At 30.6% G+C, this 23,897-nt stretch overlaps 1 protein-coding gene across 4 annotated transcripts in view; it reads right to left on the bottom strand.

Moving 5' to 3' along the window:
* Positions 1–23,897, bottom strand: part of LOC145287966 (filamin-A-like) — a 311,755-nt gene that overhangs the window by 12,819 nt on the left and 275,039 nt on the right. For 2 of the 4 annotated variants that reach the window (XM_080135937.1, XM_080135938.1), the window contains exons 16-17: positions 11,137–11,310; positions 4,970–5,119 (exon numbers count right to left, since the gene is read on the bottom strand). In XM_080135937.1, the coding sequence (XP_079992063.1) occupies positions 4,970–5,119; positions 11,137–11,310 (324 nt within the window). The remainder of the gene's footprint in view (positions 1–4,969; positions 5,120–11,136; positions 11,311–23,897) is intronic. The other 2 variants (XM_080135939.1, XM_080135940.1) reach the window with 1 other exon arrangement.

The raw sequence follows: 23,897 nt of genomic DNA, 5'->3' as shown, positions 1-23,897 counted from the left end.
GGTTGGGCAACAGAATATTATTTTCATTGTTTTGACTCTCAAGTGTATATTAGTTGATATCTTATATGCTTTTATATAGAGTGATGTGGTTCTCGGTTGATTAACTGTGTCCAATTGTGTCGGATATATACTCGAGAGTCAAAACAATGATAAGAATATTCTCTTGTCATAGACCTAGTTATAACATATGATATGAATATTAAAAACAAGTATTTAAGTAAAAACATGTATTAAGAATTAAATAATACGAATGAAAAAGCGAAGGTTATTTCAATGTCACGCTATTAAAAAAGTAATGAAGAAAGCGTTTCCGGCAGACAAAAAGTATCAGTTCGGCATATATTTTTGTAAGATCGTAAAAACCAAGTAAACTGAAAACAGCAAAAACAGCAATTATTGCACAAGTACAAAATGTTGTTAGTCTTTTGACTGCTGATGTATATATATATATATATATATATATATATATATATATATATATATATATATATATACACACATATATATATATATATATATATATATATATATATATATATATACTAGCTGTACCCTGCCACGCGCTGTTGTGGCTCAATTTGGTGTGATGGAAAAATCTAATAAAAAGAGAAAATGCATGTTTCTTATATTCTTAGTACAGCAATGCACTCCAAAGTGAAAAAGAAGGCAAAAAAAACAAAAAAACAAAATGGTACTCTTGCAGAATTTGATCTGGATCCTCGGGAGTTTCCGTCAATCATGGTTTGGGCTCGATCAACAATCAGTGGATGAAGCCGAACGTAGCAAAAATGTTGAAACGCTAAATGTTTTTTTTGTGGTTGTTTGTTTTCTGTATTCAAAAATGTGAGTTAGTAATTAATATTTGGGTGATGGGAGGAGGGTTACTATACACAGATTAAAAAAAACGTTGTCCAAAAACAAATAAATGAAAGCAAAGGTAAGGTAAGTTACGTTTCTTCCTTACTGGATAATTGTTTAGTGTTTTTATGTAATGTAAAATGTTTAATCGGCTCGAAAAACAGAAATGGCCGCGGACTCTATTGAATACGTTAAGTTTGGGAAAGTAAGTTGAAAACTAAAAACTATACAAAACAGTGTCAGAAACCCACCAAATATATGTTACCATGGCATAGACTGGCATAATCGGTGGGTTTCTGACAGTATTTTGTATAGTTTTTTAGTTTTAACCCACTTTCTCAAACTTAATGTAATCAACAGTGTCCGCCACCATTTATAGCTTTCAAATACACCAATAAACACTGTTTTTCGAGCCGACTAAACGTTACATTAAATGAAAAGGGTTTGTATTACTAAACACAGATATAAAGAAGTTGTCAAAAAATAAATATATAACAAATAAATGTTATCAAAGGCAAGAAAAGTAAATGTTCTACCTAACTGGATAAGATTGTAGTGTTTTTATGTAATGTATAATGTTTAATCGGTTCAAAAAAATTCAATATTTATTGGTATATTTGAAAAATACAAATGGCGGCAGACTGTATCGAACACGTTAATTTTGGGGAAATTTTGGGAACATGAGTTTAAACTAAAAAACTATACAAATACTGTTAGGAACTCACTTAATATATGTTACCGTGACGTAGGCTGCCATATAATCGGTGGTTTTAAACTTTTGCTCGATACAGGTGACGACTTTTAAGAGTCCTTTTTAGTGATTACCTGGTTTGAGGGTATTTGTACATTTAAACGGTAAATCTGCCCCAAAAAAATCCGGTATAATTTTATTTTAAGACCCGTTTCACCTTCATATATAACGAAATATTTTATTGTAGATTTCTGTGTGCTAAAATCGAATCTGCAAACTGTTTCCGTTGCAAAAATAAAGGTTTCATGATATGAAGAAATTACTTTTTCGAAAAGTGCGTGATCACTTTTCAATGTAAATTTAACTTAGAATGAGCACCCACTTTCTGGCCACCTGAGAGAGGGGCATTTTTCTGTGTGTGTCTTGGCTAAAAAATTTTTGTTTGATTTCTTTTGCATGGTAATAACCCCTGAACTCTGGTACTATTTTCCATTTCACAGCCGTAGCCTTCATTTACGCTATGCGCGAGCATAAGCGAAAGCTGTTTAACCAATAAACACGGGAAAACATCCTCCCTCTTTCAGGTGTCTAGAAAGTGGGTGCTCATTTTAAGTTAAGTTTACATAGAAAAGTGATCGCCCACTTTTCAAAAAAGTAATTTCTTCATATCATATAAACTATTTTTTTTGCGACGGAAACGGTTTGCAGATTCTTTTTTAGCACACCGAAATCTACAAAAAAATGTTTTTGTTATATACGAACGTGAGGCGCACGGCCCTTGATGGAAAATTTTATCAAAAATTCTGGGGGAAAATAGTTTTCAATAAAAACAGCAAATGAATTCGATAGAAAAAAAGGGATGCTATTTTTATTTTTTATTTTTCAGCGTGTTTCTTGGCTAAAACGTTTTTTATTTGATTTCTTTTGCATGGTAATAACCCCTGAACTCTGGGACTATTTTCCATTTCACAGACGTAGCCGTTGTTTACACTACGCGCGAGCATAAACGAAGGTTGTTAAATATGCACTCGCGTACCAAACTGCGTTGTCAAAAAACCTTTAAGCCAATAAACACGAAAATAAATGCCCCTTCCTCAGGTGGCCAGAAAGTGGGTGCTCATTTTAAGTTAAATTTACGTGGAAAAGTAATCACCCACTTTTCGAAAAAGTAATTTCTTCATATCATGAAAACTATTTTTGGTACTCCTTGGGCGTTCAGTTCCATAGCGACCCGCAGAATTATTTAATGGTCGTTCTCTTAGTTCCCCCCCATTAGTCAAGGCTAACGCATGCGCATGTAACATTTTTTAAATTTATTTACTTACGTTGCCTTTTGCACTTTTACAAACATTATTTTCGTTGGCTTAACTCTTTTCATAAATAACAAAAAAAAGTAATTAAACCATTTATTGACAATTTGTCACGTGTACAAACATTTATTTATTTACGTTGGCTTAACTCTTTTCATTAACAAAAAAGTTTTACTCTTTAAGAATAATAAAAGGAAAAAGTTACTAAACATTTATTAATAATTTCTTACGTACTTACGTTGGCTTAACTCTTTTCATGAATTATAAAAAAAAGTAACTAAACCGTTTATTTATAATTTCTTACTTACAAACATTTTAATTTACATGAGTAGATAAGTCTGCTGGTCGCCATGGAACTCAAACGCCTACCCAAAAAAGTATTTTGTATATATACAAACGTGAGACGGGCCTTAATGGAAAATTTTATCAAAATTCCGGGATGCTATTTTTTTTCCAATAAGAAATTAAGAATTAGACAAATTTATTTTAGGTAGGCTTTGTCAGGAATGCTTTAAGCCAAACAAATAGATTCTTGGAAATCGAGTGTTGTTAGATGCCGCGTAACTGCCTTGTCAAAAAAACTTTTAGCCAATAAACACGAAAATAAATGCCCCTCCCTCAGGTGGCCAGAAAGTGGGTGCTCATTTTAAGTTAAATTTACATGGAGAAGTGATCACCCACTTTTCGAAAAAGTCATTTTTTCATATCATGAAAACTATTTTTGGTACTCCTTGAGCGTTGAGTTCCATGGCGACCCACAGAATTATTTAATGGTCGTTTCGTTAGTCCCCCCCTTAGTCAAGGCTAGCGCATGTGCACGTAACTTTTTTTATTTATTTACGTTGCCTTTCGCACTTTTACAAACATTATTTTCGTTGGCTTAACTCTTTTCATAAATAATAAAAAAAAGTAACCAAACCATTTATTGATAATTTGTCACGTTCACAAACATTTATTTATTTATTTACGTTGGCTTAACTCTTTTCATTAATAAAAAAAGTTTTACTCTTTAAGAATAATAAAAGGAATAGGTTACTAAACATTTATTAATAATTTCACACGTACTTACGTTCGCTACTATTAAGTAGATAGTAAAATGTTGTAATTCGAAAGTCGTCAACGCGTGGTTCAAGTTAAAGGTTCATTTCTACCGGAAATGAAATGTCGGACAGTTTCGCAGTTACGAAAAATAATTTTATTTTATTTAATATTTTTATAATTCGCAATGTTAAATTGTTTTAATAATATGAAAACATTCCTTGGCTTTACAGATAGATTTTCTGAAAATTTAAATTAAATTGTTAATGTAGAAATATGGTTTGGTCGATTTTGAACGAACCAAGAATTACATTATTTTATATATATATATATATATATATATATATATATATATATATATATATATATATATATATATGTGTGTGTTAAGATTTTGTTCCTTAGAAGAGATGGTTGAGTTTGAATTAAATAAGATACGTATTATATACGTTTGAAGCCAGACCCAACGCATTGTTACAAAATAAACATCTGTTTATTTTGTTAGAAATTTATGTTAAAGTCCATAAATATATTTCGACGGAAACCTTTATATTCAGTATGTCGTTTCTTTTTTGTTTTTTTGTTTTTAATTTTTGCCATGTTGTTCTTGGAGCAAGGAATTAGCCATTTGTTGTTTCTACGGTAGTTTTTTTTAAGTCTCGGAACGATGTGTTTGGTCATGCGAGATTCACGTTAAGATTTTGTTCCTTAGAAGCGCCGGTTGAGTTTGAATTAAATAAGATAATATTATATACGTTTGAAGCCACACTCAACGCATTGTTACAAAATAAACAGATGTTTATATATATATGTATATATATATATATATATATATATATATATATATATATATATATATATAAGCTTATAAATGTCATGAATCTAGTTAACTACGCCTTTATTTATACAATTGTTTCTGCCGCTTTCCAAAGGCCCTCACGGTGATTTCTTTTATCTTCAATCAAAATAATTAATTTGTATAATAGTTAAATAGCAAACTTGGGAATATTACAAAGGAAAAATAAAGACCAGAGTCTAGCATCTGTCCATTGACTGTTCTGTTTGAACTCACCCATCACGTGATGGTCGTTGTACTTGATGTGTAGAATGTGTTTCCCTGGCTCGTGTGGCGTTACCTTGATACTCTGCGTTGAATCAGCGTTCCGATGCACATAACAGGGGACAGATCCAGATGGACCCGTGCAATAGGCAGTAAGAAGACCTAAGTAAAAAAAAACATGGAAATAATTCAGGGACAGTTACAAAGACGGTGGCGCATGCAATATTCGCGGAGGCCCAACAAAATCACAAGAGATGTTCAATTATTTTTATCATTATGTTTTTTTATTTTAACAATTACTTAATTACATATTATTATGATTATTATGATTATTATGATTATTATGATTATTATTATTATTATTATTATTATTATTTAAATACGTCTATTGAGAAGCTTTAGTCCGTCTAGCACTTGTGAATGGATAATGTTGTTTATTTAAGCACTATAATTAATATCAAGAGAATTTTATGTGAAATATGATGGAATTCTACTTTAGAGTTTCGGAACCAATAAATAATAAAAGATTATTATTATTATTATTATTATTATTATTATTATTATTATTATTATTGGCTCACATGGAGCTTTCACACAGATCATCAAAGATCTGATTGAAAACCTGTGGTGTTCCCTAGAAGATGAGTGACAACAATTATTATTATTATTATTATTATTATTATTATTATTATTATTATTATTATTATTATTATTATTATTATCATTATTATTATCATTATTATTATTATTGTTCTTCTTGTTGTTATCATTATTATTGTTATTATTATAATAATTATTACTATTGTTATTATCATTATTACTATTGTTATTATTATTATCATTATTATTATTTACTGCAGTAGTACTTGTATTTAAAACTTATATGATAAAAGCGACAGCTGAAATCTGTTCATACTAATTTAATGCAATTGTGTCTAATGATTTTAGAGAATGCAAATCAATAGTCCTATAAGATCAGTATTATTACTGGTTTTAATAATAATAATAATAATATTATAAAAAACGTTCTTTGAATGCCCTTTTTATATGTATTTATTACATTATATGTAAACCCCTACAAATGAGAGTTGGTACTTTAAGCATTATAATTGTTATTCATAAGTTTTCTTATACGTGGCTTTCAATTATTATTATTATTATTATTATTATTATTATTATTATTGTTATTGTTATTATTATTAATTATTATTATTATTAGTAGTAGTATTAATTATTATTATTATCATTATTATTATTATTGTAATTATTATTAATTATTATTATTGTAATTATTATTATTATTGTTATTATTATTATTGCTGTTATTATTATTGTTATTTTTATTATTGTTGTTTTTATTATTGTTATTATTATTACTGTTATTATTATCATTATTTTTATTATTATTGCTGTTGTTATTATCATTATTGTTGTTATTATTATTGTTATTATTATTATTGTTTTCATTATTTTTATTATCATTTTTATTATCATTATTATTATTATTATTGTTATTATTATTGTTATTGTTATTATTATTATTATTGCTGTTATTATTATCAATCATTATTATTATTGTTATTATTATTAATTATTATTTTTATTTATTTATCATTATTATTAATTATTATTATTTTTTATTACTATTATTATTATTATTAAAAACTGTAATAAGACAGTAGTATTTAACCACCTCATGATAAAAATAACAACTTAAGGCTGTTTATTCTAAATTCAGTGCAATCATGTTGAATATGTTGTGAATACATAAGTAGTTATTAGTAACAATTGTATTATAACTGGTAGTATCGGTAAAACTAATAGCCATTGATGTTGACAGCGCTATGATAATTCAGTGTGCCAAAAGTGCTCTATGACAAATTTTGTGGAATTTTGCACAATGCTTTTGGAGCGTGTAAGTGTATTTTGTCTTATTATTGTTATTAGTGATAGTAGTAGTAGTAGTAGTAGTAGTCGTGGTATGAACAGCACTTGTAGCATTAACCATCTATGCACAACATATAAAAAATTATAGGAAAAATCATATACAAAGCTTAGTTTCTTTACATACCATTTTTCTAGTTATCATATATATGATTAAAGTTATGGAAACCAGAATAATGAAAAATAAAAACTAGAAAACCGGAAACTGTTCATCTATGGCTTTTATAGTTCACAGACATTTACATAAGCCATCTTGAGAAAATCCTTGAAAAAGACAAAACGGCGATCAGCATGTGACTGATTCTTGTTTTTTTCTATTTTTCATTTAACACACACACACACACATACACACACCCACACACACATATATATATATAATTAGACACACACGCATAATATATATATATATATATATATATATATATATATATATATATATATATATATATATTAGTGATGGGACGATTCTAATATTTTTCCCAATTCTGATAAAATTACTGATTCTGATTCTTTATAAATCTCTAAATATTTAACTATGAATTTGTTATTTTTTCTTAATCATCATAAAAAAAACAACATGTTAAATGTGTAGATGTTTTCTCAAACGTAAAAACATACTTGCGGGGTTATCTATAGAATTTAGCTTTACTGATACTTTCAAATCAATAAATATTTATTATTTTATTATTACTCAGATAATTAAAAGAATCATGGAAAATAGATACAAAATGTCCGATACTGATTCCGTTACTCCAAAACGTTCTGATATTTTCGATTCCAGATTCCGATTAATCGTCTCACCACTAATATATATATATATATATATATATATATATATATATATGTGTGTGTGTGTGTGTGTGTGTGTGTGTGTGTGTGTGTGTGTGTGTGTGTGTGCGCGCAGTTTAGGCGGTATTTTGTTTATTACGGCAAATATTAAATAACAGGAATTGTTATTGCTTGATTATCCTTTTTAATTTTTCAAATAATCAGTCTACTATTTCATATGTAAGTCAGCGTTTAATTTTATTTTTCGCAAATACTTCCGAACTGATTCATTAAATTATAATCATATTGGATTAGTTTTAGTTTGTTAACAATTTCATTTCTGAAGTTATATTAACGCCTATTAATTTAAGACTTTTAAATGGGCGTCTGCACTGATGAAATGTTGCAAACTAACATAATTACATACTAAGCGCGTACAAAATTCAAAAGAGTAATTATTTCGTGGTTAAGGATTTACTAATGTTAATTATTATGTTAGACAATATAAAAAGTTGTGACTAGTTTCGTAATTAACATCACTTATAATGGAATGCTTTTTATCTAAAAGGCTTCACGAATTTTAAATAATTGTATCATCGAGTATTATTATTGTATTATTAACAAAAATGTATCTACGAGGGTATTGCAATAAGTAATGCCCCTGACCCACTTCCCATAGCAGTAGAGCAATGAAACTTGGCACAGTTATTAGTCTTTCTCTACATAGGAACCATCCAGAGTTATGCATTTCTCCCATCGTTTGATGCAGCTGGAGACCGTTTTTGTAGAACACCCCAGGTTGGTCTTCCAACCACGACGTGACTTCAGAAATCAAGGCTGCATCTGGGAAACGCTTTCCTTTCAAAAAACAACTTTATGGCTGGGAAGAGGTGAAATTCAGAGGGTGCAAGGTCAGGGTCAGGAGAGTAGAGAGGATGGGGGAGGATTGCATAATCACACGCCCGTGCTTCTTATCTGGCGACAAGCGAGTAGTGGACTAGAGCGTTGTCCTGCAGGAGGAGGATACCTTTGCTGATCTTGCCCCGCCTCTTGATTTTGATAGCTTCGCTTAATTTCAAAAGTGAAGCATAATAGGCTCCTGTAATTGTGGTACCCTTTGCCAGGAAATCTGTCATCACTACTCCGTCCTGGCCCCAGAAAACTGTGAGCATGACTTTGCCAGCAGAGGGCTGCACCCTTGCTTTCTTTGGAGGTGCTGAGTCAAAGTGCTTCCACTGCATTGACTGGACTTTGGTCTTTGAATCATACTTATGGACCCAGGTTTCATCCTGTGTAATCAGACTTTTGAAAAACTTTGACTCCTCTTCTTGGCACATCTCCAAATTCATCCTTGAGCACTCGACGCGGTCTCGCTTCTGGAATGGTGTGAACAACCTGGCAATCCATCTGGCAGACACATTATGCATATGCAAATGGTCATAAATGATAGTTTCCACAGACCCTGTACTAATCTTGACATCTTGGGCTATTTGGCGAATAGTAATGCGCCGATCTTCCAAAATGGCAGCCTCAACGATGGACAGATCCCTCATCAATGGCAGAAGGGGAGCGACCAGGTTTGGGAGCTGTTTCCACTGACTTCCGGCCATGTTTGAATTCACGATGCCAGCCATGGGACATTATCACCATAAGTTTCTTTCATTTCATCAAAAGTCTCCTAAGGTGTGCGCCCTTTCAAATACAAAAACCGGATCACTGCTCGACATTCAACATTCACCTCACTCAGTTCAAACACCTGTAAAACAGAAACCACAATTAGTTCAGAGCTGTAATTTGCCACATAACCCATAGAGATATAAATCATTGCACATGCAAAATTTCAGCTAGATTAGACAACTGGAAGTGGGTCAGGGGCATTACTTATTGCACGCCCCTCGTATGTTGAGAAGTGGCGTAGTAATACTTTTAGGTGTTGGAAAATGTAGCTAGTGTTGTGGAGATGCAAGATGAGTTTTCGGGAAAGTGTTGTGGGGGTGAAACCAATGTAACATTTAGTTTTACCATTACTATCGGGGATACATTCTCCAAAAGTGCATTTAATCTGATGGGTGTTACTTAATAATGTTTTATACACACACACACACACACACACACACACACACACACACACACACACACACACACACACACACACACACACACACACACACACACACTTCTTTTGACATGCCTGTATTTAATGAGCATGTTGTTGTCTAGGCATGTCTGGCTGTATACGAGAATGTTTTCCTTTTCATCTCTTGTTTTAAAAATCGTTTTGTTTACTTTATCGATTTGACGAGCATTTCTTTTGGTTTCTGGTGTTATATATATATATATATATATATATATATATATATATATATATATATATATATATGTGTGTGTGTGTGTGTGTGTGTGTGTGTGTCTGTACGTGTGTGTCTGTACGTGTGTGTGTGTATGTGTGTGTGTGTGCATTACATAAATCAATCAGAGAATCTATCTAATCTTTTTAATGCGCACGAAAGATGATTACGTAGTACGATCGTAAAGAAACTCAGAGCATTATATATACTAGCGAATCCTAGCGGAAATTCCACGGTATTTTCTACACGAATCTGTAAGATTAACTGTTACTTTTTAAATAATAAATGTCATCTATTAAGAAACAAATCTGTCTCATCCTGAGAATATAATTGTCATTGTCAACTAAATTATCGTTAAACAAATAAAATACATTGTTTTTTTTTTTGTTTTTTTATAACGATTTATTTATTTATTTTTTAAACAGTACATATTCTCTGTCTGCTTACTGTAAAAATAATTGCATGCTTAATATTATTCAAATCAGTAAAACGAAAATCACTTTATGAATTTATTTATTTAAAATCGTAGTGCTTTACTTCACGGGATAAAATAAGTTAATTTGGGAACAATTCTATTTTAAAATGGGTAAAATCGGACTTTTACTTTACTAATATAAAATTAATCTATTTGACGATATATTTTTTTAATATATGTGAACTATGATAATGTAGTACGAAGATGAAATAGCGTAGAATTTTATTAAATTTTTTTTTTTATAAATAAACTGACACTTTTATATTTTAAAGCCGGTTCTAAACCAAAGCTGGAAATATCGCTTTATTTATTGAAGTAATTTTTTTTAAAATGAGAACTGTATTTGCAAAAGCTTTTCTATATATTCTGATGAAATAAACTACATCCACCAGAACACAAGTGATATTCTGAAAGCTGGTATCGCAAAAATAGCAAATAGCCAATCTATAAAAATCGAAACTAAGAGCAAATAAATATTTTAAAAAAATCTATATAGCCATGTGCTTTCGATTTAATCACGAGCATTGGACTCAATCCGTGATCAACAAGCAGCTATCTCCTAAAGCCTTTTTTGCAGAAGCTGGCGATAGAGTGTGTGTGAGCGCGTACAGTCTCCATTTACCATGTCCCTTTACCATACTTACGAGGGAAAATCTTTTTCGACACATATTTCCCATTCACCATCACCAGACTTTGACTGCACTGCTTGCGCCTGGCCAACAACCTCTTCGCCCCTCCAAATATACCGTAGCGTTTCCACGACATGGAACAGTCACCCATGGCCCCCTGGTCGGCCGAGCGGGTCATGGTTTCTGACTCTGGCACGGAAGAAAACCCATTGATTCTAATATTGATCAGTCAACCGTTTGCTTTTCGGAAACACCTCCGTATCTCTCGACTAGGTTAATGTTAAAAACGAATGCTGTTTTCTCCATGATTAGAATTTTTATGCCAACCGTGCGAACTGTGTAAATACTGAGATTCGTGAGTGCGGATGGGTGTGGTTGTTATGTAGTGGTGCTTTGACTATGTGACATGAAAGGAAAATTTAGTTTTTAAACTTATAAATATATATATATATATATATATATATAAATATATACATATATATAAATATATATATATAAATATGTAAATATAAATATATATATATAAATATATATATATTTTGTGTACAGAAAGTTGTTAGTTGAGACAGGTCATTGGTATCGTCGGTTTCAAGCCCGATAATAAGGCCCGTTTAAGGTATCCTTATCAAGCTCTCTTCAGCCAAGCTTGATAATGATACCTTAAACGGGCCTTATTATCGGGCTTGAAACCGACGGTACCAATGACCTGTCTCAACTAACAACTTTCTGTACACAAAATATAAGTACGCTCTTAAAATTTGGATTTTCCTTTTAATTGAGCACTCTGCTGGAATTCTTTTTCCAAAAAAAACTAATCAATTATATATAAATATATATATAAATATATATATAAATATATATATAAATATATATATATAAATATATGCATATATATATATAAATATATATGAATATATATATATATAAATATATATAAATATATATATATATAAATATATATATATAAATATATATATATATATATATATATATATATATATATATATATATATATATATATATATATATATATATATGTAAGGAATCCATCACAACACAACTTGTTTGTTAAATTAATAAAAGTTATTTTAATCTGAGCTATCGGAATAAAAATGTTCTCATCGAAATAAAATGATTTTTTTACTATTTAATTGTCCGATGCTTACGTTGACTTAAAGAAATAAAGAAAATCCGGGTGTGTTTGATTCAGAAGAAAGGATAATTATATGTAAACATTTTTATAAACAAAATTACTGTAGCGAAAATAATGTGCATAGTTTGTACTGAATATATATATATATATATATATATATATATATATATATATATATATATATATACACACATTTATATATATGCATATATTCATATATATATGTATATATATACATATATATCTGATATATGTAGCTTATATATACATATCTTAGATATATATCTTATATATATATATATCTTATATATCTATATATCTTATATATTTTATATATGCATATATCTTATATATATATCTTATATATAACTTATATATATGTTATATATCTATATATCTTGTATATCTTATATGTATCTTATATATATCTTATATATATGTATATGTGTTATATATATATCTTATATATGTATATACCTTATATATATGTTATATATATATCTTATATATGTCTTATATATATCTTATATAGATATAACTTATATATATATGATATAACTTATATATATCTCTTATATATCTTATATATATCTTATATATATATATCTTATATATATCTTATATATATATCCTCTATATATCTTATATATATAACTTATATATATATATATCCTATATATAATTTATATATATATATTATATATCTTATATATATATATCATATATAAATAACTTATATATATATATATCTGATATAACTTATATATATATCTTATATATATATATATATATATATATATATATCTTATATATATGTATGTATATCTTATATACACTGCGTGTCAAATTATTAACTATATATATATTAACTATTAAAGATAATATTTTTTACCAGTTTCAGAAACTTACTATAGTTTTGTATCAAAAGCTTTAGAAGCGTTTAGAAACTGTGAAATTTTCGTACTGTTCCGCACAATGTAAACAACCTGCCATCATAATTGCTGAATCCACGGTATTCGAGGTGTGTCAAATTAATAACAAGGCAGTTTGTTTCGGCAATAAAATTGGTCATAAAGTGGTTTGATTAGTTTTTAAAAGAGTACCTTTACAGAACAGCTAGCAAAAGTAAAACTATCCTCGAAATATCGAAAATGATAGGAAGGTACCATCAAACTGTGAATAACTTTGCTGAGGACTCTACAAAGGTAGGCAAGAGAGCTTATAAAGGTAAATCTAGAGTTGTTTCACGCCGTTCTCTACTCCAAATTAAACGTAAAGTTAAGAACCATGGGCAGACAAGTCGAAAAGTCTTTGATCAAGCCGTATTGAAGGATGTCTCAAAAAGTACTCGATGTCGCCTTCTTAAACAAGTGGCAAAGTCTGTTAAGCCTGTTAAGCCTGTTAAGCCTGTGACAAATCCTCATTACAGCAACATCACATACAAAACCGATTGAAATGGGCAGAGGACAACATAAAAACGAATTTTCAAAGTTTTGTTCATGGATGAAGTGCGTGTCACTCTCGATGGCCCAGATGCCTGTAGCAACGGACAGGCCCTAGATGGACGACATCATCATCAGCGATTGAAGCACCAACAAGGTGGTGGTGGGATAATTATTTGGGCTGGGATTATCAAAGCTAATTTAGTTGGCTCATGGAAAGTTGCTGAAGAAGCAAAAGGTAACTTTCAGAGGAACCATTATTTTTATGCAGGATAATGCTCCCTCGCATGCAGCAAACAAAAGCAAAGAGTATGTGCAACAACTGGGGTTCTCTGGGCTACGGAAGATGGAGTGGTCTGTGAATTCACGAGATTTGAGCCCAATTGAGAACCTTTGGAGTATCATGAAGCAACGCCTCTATGTAAGTGGATGCCAATTTAAGAGCAAAGATGAGTTGTGGGATGCTCCCCAAGAGGTATCATGAGAATAACTGTTGACAAAATCACAAATTTTACTAATTCTATGGACCAGCGTTTTTTACAAGTCATTCATAAAAAAGGATCGCATATCCCCTACGAATTATGTCTACTTAGAAATTGTTATGAAACTATTGTGTTCTAAGCATTTTTCCTAGTTCTAATGCTTGAAAATTATTTCAATAAACAAGTTATGGGTATATTGTGTCTTTTTCTCAACCCCATTAATAACTTGACACACTGAAATCAACAGATACTCCGATTTTCTGCCATAGTTTCGCTAATACTGCTTTAAATACTTTTATTTTCCGACTGGAGAAGCTGAATAGTATTGTAAACACTTTCTCAATATTTCATGGACCTTTATTCACTCGTTTCTTAAATATTTAAAAAATGTAAACTCGTTAATAATTTGATACGCAGTGTAATTATATATCTTATATATATATATATATATATATATATATCTTATATTTATCTTATATATATATCTTATAGATATAGATATTTTATATATGTATATATCTTATATATATATATATATATATATATATATATATATATGATATATATATCTTATATATCTGATATATATTATGGATTATATATTTCTTATATATATATATATATATATATCTTATAGATATCTCTTATATATATCTTATATATATATATCTTAAATATATATCTCATATATATACATATATATATAATCTTATATATATACATGTAATTGTATACATATTTATATCATCTTATATATACATATATAAATAATCTTATATATATATATATATATATATATATATATATATATATATGTATATACGTCGAGTGGAATTAACATCTGATGAGTTGATGGGAAAAAAGAGATTTTTATGAACACGCAAAATCATAAAATTTCCATCCCATTAACGAAACGGCTGTAATGAAGAAAACCAAGGTGAAATAAACAAAAGTTATACAAAAAAAATGTAAGTATTTGAATTTCAACATAATTTTGTACTATCTATTGATTGAGCTTTACTCGAAATTAGCGGGGTCAGTTTTTATAACAGTTTCATCCCGTTAAACGAAAACGGTATACATTGAAATAAACAATACTTCTAAAATAAACATTTATAAAATATATCTTATGTATATATATATATATATATATATATTTCTTTTGTATATATATCTCATATATATATACATTTATGTTACATATATAAATCTCATATATATATATATATATATATATATATATATATATATATATATATAAGCAAAAAGCCCACGAAAGTTTTTGTATGTCCAAGAAAGGCTTTTTCGCGGGGTTCTCGGTGGGGAGGATACTATCGCTTACAACTTCTTCTATACCGCCAAAGTCATAATATGTACAAATTGCGAACGCGCGTCGCGGCTAGATTTATTTGCATCGAGTTTTACACGATTCTTGCCATTTCAGCCCCTCTTGTGTTGATTTGGCTTTTTCATGGAAAAGCGAAACTGGTGAAACTAAGGTTCGATTCTCGGCCCGGCCCTCCATGGCCCGGGTGATAAGATCACAGTTTAGCAATCAAAGACCATATGTGGGTGTGACCTTACATATAGGGCCATTGTTATTGTAGCAATCAGTTATTGTTGCATGTAGGGGAAACCCCTCATACAAATTGTCACTATCCAGTTCCCCCTCGGGGGAGCTGGTCCCCCTACCCTTCACTCTCCAGATTAAAACACGGCGTTGTAACTTATTTGCTAAGTGGGGAAGCAAATAAATACCCGGCCTACAGGCCGGGAGCGCAAGAAAGCAATAGACGTTTGGTCAATGTCGGTTTTCACCGTCATATCAGAGAATTGCTTTCATTTGGACACTACTCCCCATAATAAAAGGGAACTGGTTTTCCCAACTATCCAGCTGTTAAATTTAAGTGCGGATTTTACTTTCCTTTGACCTAATTACATTCGCCGCGCACCTGCCATTTATAAATTTTAAATTGAAGTTGCTTTTAGTTACATGCCTTTCGTGGGCGAGCTAGTAACTTATCAAGTTTTTCGCCTCAACGTTCCAGGTTCGACGCTACCTACCTACCAAAACTTTTTTATTCTTATTTTTAAATCATGTTCGTTGTTTTTTGTTTGTTTGTTTAACATGGGGTGTGAATCTACCCGCCCTAAAAAAAAACACACACCTACAAACACCCTTGCAACGCCGGGTACCCCCGCTAGTATATATATATATATATATATATATATATATATATATATATATATATACATATACACACACATAAATATATATATATGTATATATTTCATCATGTTTTTAGGGATACAAAATTTGCATATTGCAATTGTATATATATATATATATCTTATATAAATATATATATATATATATCCATCTTACATAAAAATATATCTTATATAAAAATATATCATATATATATATATATATATATATATATATATATATATATATATATATATATATATATATATATATGAAAAAGGATTTAAATTCGACATATATAATATTAAAAGTAGAGGTGGATAAATCTTATCGAGGTAACGCCTATTTATATTTCCCTACAGTCACGAGAGAATATAGAATATACACCTGACTTGATCTTAGAAGTTGTTGTTTTAGATTTAGGTTTATGGATAAAGTCTTTGATTGTTGAAGAAGTTAACCCATATATTTCAATACTCATTTTAGTTATTATTTTAGAGATCAACTTTTTTCTTTTAATTATTAGGTAGAATTAAACTTCTGTCAAATATTTTGTTTGCTATGGCGCTGTCTTCACTGCATTTAGAAAAAAATAGAGCTTTTCTCTTGGCGTGCAATAAAAATATGGCTGGTCTTGTAAATCTTTAAAAGAATGTTCTACATATTGGAATTCTTCCTTTAAATGTTCATTACTACATATTCTTAGTGTTTCAAGGTAAAATACGATTACTATGCCTTATTTCACATTATCATCATGGTGCGAATAAAAATGTACGTAGTCGTTTTTGTTGGTTTGTTTATGGTGGACCTCGTACTTTAAATCATTGTTATGATTTATTAAATCGACATCGAGAAAAGGTATTGGTGTTACATCAGTAAGAGAATATATAAACATAAGAGAGATATAAATCTGGTAACACTCAAAATGCCATTTTTATCCACATTACAGATCACGATCACCAGTTAAACTTTGAAATGGAACTATCTGTAAAGCGATACATAACGAATCACTACGTCGTTTAATTGAATCGGCCCTAATTAAACAAAGGAAAGGTTTCCTTCATATCTTTCCATTCCTATCGAAAACAATTATTCAATAAAATAATTTAGACAACGGCTGAAATCTAAATTTTTCAAAAATAAACAGGCATATATATAATTTCTTTATTTGCATAGAAATAAATATGCTAATCTCCCCTCCATACTTCTTAATATATATACCCCTAATTCACTAACCTTCTCGTCAACGAGCATTTTTTACTCTTGAAAAAGCTTGCACTAAATGGTCGAAACATCGTCCAGTTTTTAGGTCCTTCCACTTCTGCTCATTATATATATTCTTCAGAATAGTTTTTATTTAACAATCAGTTGTCATGGAAACGTGAGATTGTAGGTTTACAAAATATTACTGGCAGTAATATTCTATAAGTTATCCCATCTAAACAAGAATCGCTCGATATGCAAGATAGAGCAAATAAATTAAATTTTAGCAAATAGGGTGCATACCTTTATAACTATTTGCTAATACTTTCTCTCCTCTGATGAGATGGTAGACATCGAAACCCTATACGCTAAGGAGATTAATTTTCTTAAGCATTCTTTGTCTTGCTTAGAATAATAAAAATTCTTTGATATGAAACTCAACCACTTCATTTCAATGAGAGGTTTTTGAAATTCATTGAATTACAATTTAATATATATATATATATATATATATATATATATATATATATATATATATATATATATTAGGTTGGTGCAAAAATAATATCGTTGCTTGACGTTCAACCATATATATAAACAAAATTATTTTTACACCGATCTATATATATATATATATATATATATATATATATATATATATATATATATGTGTATATATCGTCAGCAGAATATTATTGATGCGGATGTTTATGATCTTACATATATCTATATAGGTATATATATATATATATATATATATATATATATATATATATATATATATATAGCTTTATATAAATTATTTATAAAGTAATTTTCTTGTCGAATAATTAGAATTTTGTTTACCTTCCTTCTAGGTTTTAAGTTTTTTTTTAATATTTGAATAAATTTTCAGTAACAAAATGTTATATATATATATATATATATATATATATATATATATATATATATATATATACTTTTGTAGGTATATTGACTTCAATAATATTGTCAAAAAAGGCAAAATTGAGAAAGAGGTGTCATATCGTTGAGAAAGAGGTGTCATATCGTTGGAAAATTTATACAGGAAATATAAAAAAAATATTTTTGCTCTAGTAATTAATTACTTTTATTTTAACCTCTCTAAAAGTTAACGTTACTAAAAGGAAAAATCGTATTTCATGAGATTTGGAAAACACAGAAAATTGTTTTATTATTTCTAATTTTCTGTTGGTGACATATTTCGAAAAACTTTTATCTTTCGGCAGTTTATAAAAACGTGCGAAATTTTGCTGAAATCTGTAGGTTCCTTGTAAATGATTGTTTTGGGATTAATTGCATGTGTTGGTAAATATCGAATTGTGTGAATATTTTAGCATCGATCATTGAATGACAAAAAGATAACATATTATTTTGGGGAATTTATCGTGAGTATTTTTTATAATGCTTTATTTTCATGGTTTCCAACGTCTTATTATATTAATTTAGCCAATATAATCTTTTTGCTATTTCGCAATATAAATTAAAGACGTTTAAACTTTAATCTGACAAATTGGACATTTGAACCCTTCAAGAACGAAATCAACAACATATGAAAATGGTTATTGGGGAGTGGAAAATTATGTTCTAACTTTCTTTACTAACTCAGTGTTTTAGAGATAAAGAATTTTATTGGAACATTCGAATATATATGTATCTGATATAGAGTTCAAGTGTTAGTCTCAGGTAGTGGGCCCCTTGATTTCTGAGAACTTCAACTGAAGTAAAATAAAACAAAAAATAAGTGATCATCATAGGAGCAACTAGGCTTATGAAAAAGAACTTAAAATTACTTAGCAAGTATACTCGGTGAACAAAGTGCAAGTGAGATACAAACGATTGCACTGAAAGAGACGACTAGAATCCTAAAAAGATCTCTTGGTTGGACTCACTAAAATAGGGATAAATGTTAGACATCTGGTTGGATGTCCCATCCCCTAGAAGAAAAAATGAAGAAAAATGAAGCAAATAAACAAAAAAAAAAAGGCAATTACAACGAGCGCAGTTTCTACCACGCAGAAGTAGAGAGTGTGATCCACCTGGCATTACACTGCAATATTCTTATTATGGATGACTACTATACGACCCGACACAATGGAATGCGTAAATATCTCCACTGTACGGTCTGTAAAAAGTTGAATATCGAATGATGCAGCAAATATTGGGAACATGTTTACCAGCAAGAACAGTTGGAAATAAGTCATACACCATCCACTATGATTATCCAATTCCTACAGCTATGTACATAGAAAACGGAGCCATAAAACCTGACATATTGATATGGGACAAGAAGGAGAAAGAAGCAACCTTTGTAAAAGTTTGTGTCCTCAATGCTGTTAGGTTAAATAGAGTTGGAAGAAAAAAGACAACGAAATACCAAGGTCTTATGTATAACATGAAAAGAAATTGGAATCTTAGGAAGATCTCTCTCATTCCAGTTATTATAGGAGAAACTGGACTCTTGAAAAAGAATTTCGAAAACTACCAGGCAAATATAACCGATGAATCAAGTGGTGTGCAAGAGACATTCGAACAGTTGCACTTAAAGGGGCGGTAGGAAACTTAAAAAGATCTCTCGGTTGAAATATCTGAGCTAGCGGATGAATGTTTGGTATCCGGTAGGATGCTCCATCCCTAGCCTAAACAAAGTGATAAGAAAATTTTTGAAAGTGTTACATGCAATTTCTCATTAAGCCAAGAAAACATATTTTGACGGCACAACTCTATCGAATTACCTATGGAAGCTAAAAAAGCGATCTTCAAATCGGCTTGAGAATCATATGATAAATATCAGCTCATGAGATCGCATTAAAGAGATGAACTGTCTGCAGACAAAAAGTTGTTAAAGACATTAAACAAAAACACATACAAATAAAACAGAAGATCAAAAAGTATCTATAATTTCATACATGTGAAAATGCCTCATCGCCCAAGTGTGATGTGAACTACTAAATACAAAAGTAAACCAATTGAATAAAAACGCGAAACAAACAATACTAATTCTATACAAACCAAAATACACATTCCGTCAAGAAAACTTTGACAATACAATAGGAGAGAAGTGTTTATTTGTATGCATGAAAAATGTATTTAAATAATAATTATTTTAAATAACTACCCATTCATATAATCAAGTCAAATTTATACGGAATATTTGTTCATGCATTAATTTTTCTATACTTATATACACACAAACTAAAATATTGAATATGTTTGAAAAGTCACAATTGTAAAATTCGATAAGAAAAGTATGCGTACACTTCTAAAGATACTTCTTAAACAAACGTCTTACATATAACTCAGGGAATACCTGTACACAGACCGGTAAAATCAATTCCGTGAACAGAAGAGCGTTGTACCACTTTTATGCCCATTTATGAAGATTTAAATGAAGATATAATAATATAAACTCTTGTGCTAAGAATTTTTCCTAATTCTGATCAAAATCCATTATATGATTTTGGTTCTAAAAATGTTTCAAATTAAGTGATCTTCAGAGAGAATTAGAGTTCCGTGTTTCTACATTCCTTTTTCATTTTTATTATAATAACTAGCAGGGCCCGTTAACCGGTGTTGCACGATGGAAGAATCCCCCCCCGCGTAAAAAGTAAAGCATGGTTATTGTTGTTGCCCCCCATACCTGCCCATGTTAAGAACGGTTTCGGAATATACCCCATAATCTCCCCATGGTAAGAACAGCTGTCGGAATAAACACCCCAACCTCGGCAAGTGAATCACAGTGCAGAATGCAGGTATTTATATCTTGAAAATTACCTGTCTGCGCCAAATATAAACGACCTTGTCTTAATGAGTATACTGGAGAACTTATAAAACTCGTCATACTTAAGGAAATTTTGGAGTTGGATCTAATGTAAAAATTTCTTTCCCTCCCCCTCCGCCAAAAGAAAATGTAAAAGCCGGAAAGTGGAAAAAAGAAAAGAATCACAAAAATAGGTTCTCGTAACATAACTATGCAAGTATTAACTCCCCAATCCAAAAAGGAACGCTGGGCGGACGGTTGGGAAATTGCTCTCCCCTCTTAAATGAATGACGTAAAAATGTTCTTTCATGTTATTCCTTAGCAGTGGTCAATGTTTATTACATCCAAAGTATACAACGAAACACACTTAATCATTGTTGAAAGAGAGAGAGAGAGAGAGAGAAAGAGAGAGAAGAATAGTACGCTTTGTTTGTTTTGTGTTCTACCAGGTAGTGAAACTTAACCGCCGCACCCTCATAAATAAAAAAAAAGTTAAAAAAAAAGAGTCAAAAGTCATGGTTTAATATTAGAACCAATGAACGTGGAAAACGGTTTTTAATTGTATTTTGTTTAAAATAACCGTAACTTAAAAACAAAATAATAGAGCTAAAAAGAATATTTTTTTCAGAGAGAGAGAGAGAGAGAGAGAGAGGGAGAGATAGAGAGGGAGAGATAGAGAGGGAGAGAGAGCACGTAGATGATAAACTAAATGTAAAGTAAACGGGGTAGCCATTCGATAAATTTATTTGTTGGTAGTTAATATTTAAATATATGCAATCTAAACAATCTAAACGTAATTTTGGTTCCATGTGTGTATATGATGTAACACTTTGATGTAATGTTTGTCTGAAGATGACATATTGTTAATAAGGGTGACGGGCAATACAAGTCTACTGTGTGTAATTTTACGCGGCGTAGTGTCAGGGCGGTGAGAGCAGTTATGAATTAGAGAGAAAAATAGGAACTACTTCCTCTAGTGGTATTGGCGATAGTGATGATATCCCTCCTACGATGAGTTGTAGGATTTTATTATAAGGCCTAAATCTGTTTCTAATGAAGTTGTAAAATAACATAATGTTGTGACTAATAGTCTGGACACGATACATATGTATGTGGCATCAGTTGTTGTAAACCTACGGTAATTTGATTCATAGGGGAATTTCTACAATCAAAATATTATATGCATGATTATCCTATACAATACAGTGACTTCGTACCTTTTCTGGGGCGATTTGCATAAAAATAAAACAAAATAATCCTAAGCCTATTGGTAAAGCATTTCTAAAATGATTAACTCAGAATAATACGGTGTTGTATAGAAATGGCATAAAAAATCGCCACATTCGAACACAATCGAAAATATGAAGCAACGATTTAAACAATTTTATTTATTAGAAAAGTCTTTTAGGGAACCGATGCTTGTGGTTCGCCGGTTTTGAGCACAGTGTTTTCATTTGATTGCCCAGGTAATCTAATCAACTTTAACGTCCCGACGACCATCTAGATCACGGAACTGATAAGAGAGATTATCGGTAACGAAGAAAACACAGAATCATATTAAGTAAAATTCTTTTGTGTATCTATTATAATTTTGTATCTCGATGTCTTTTACATAAATTCAAGAGGTAAAGAGGCTGAAGAAGAAGTTAGTATCAAAGATCACTTTAAGGGATGTTTTATTTACTCGCCTACCTTCATTTATCTCTCATCATATTAAATTAAGTATAGGTATATATAAATATATTTTGATGCATAATTACCTCCAAACTAATTGACCGATCATTACGAATTTTAGAACATAGCTACAAGAACTACTTGGCCTTTTTAGTCAAGATCAAAGTGTAGTATCTGTTCCGGCAGATGCTGCACTTAAGATATTTGTACCAGTCAATGGAGGGGAACCCCTCTATACTGGGACAATTATTATTTTTGGTAACCAGAGTGACCCCTTTTTGGGGAGCTGGTTTTTACCTCACATTAAAAACGGCCTTGTGCCTAATTTGCTCAGTGGGGGAGCAAATAAATACCATCTGTTCCGGCAGATGCTGCACTTAAGATGATTTGTACCAGTCAATGGAGGGGAAACCCTCTATACTGGGACAATTATTATTTTTGGTAACCAGAGTGCCCCCTTTTTGCCTACTTTTAGGGGAGCTGGTTTTTACCTCACATTAAAAACGGCCTTGTGCCTAATTTGCTCAGTGGGGGAGCAAATAAACACCATCTGTTCCGGCAGATACTGCAACCTATGACTAGCTATGACTAGCAAAGACCAGATGTGGGGGCAACCCCACATGCCTGACCTTTAACCAGCTCCCATTTCCCACCTCTCGGGAGCTGGTCCCCTCTTTCCCTTCCCCCTCCCTTCACTCCTCACATTAAAAATTGGCCTTGTGCCTAATTTGCTCGGTGGGGGAGCAAATAAATACCATCTGTTCCGGCAGATGCTGCACTTAAGATAATTTGTACCAGTCAATGGAGGGGAAACCCTCTATACTGGGACAATTAT

Source organism: Euprymna scolopes, chromosome 11 (assembly GCF_053919585.1).
Source record: "Euprymna scolopes isolate OS-2025 chromosome 11, ASM5391958v1, whole genome shotgun sequence".
Taxonomy (NCBI): Eukaryota; Metazoa; Mollusca; class Cephalopoda; order Sepiida; family Sepiolidae; genus Euprymna; species Euprymna scolopes.
This window is presented reverse-complemented; position numbering and strand designations above follow the sequence as displayed.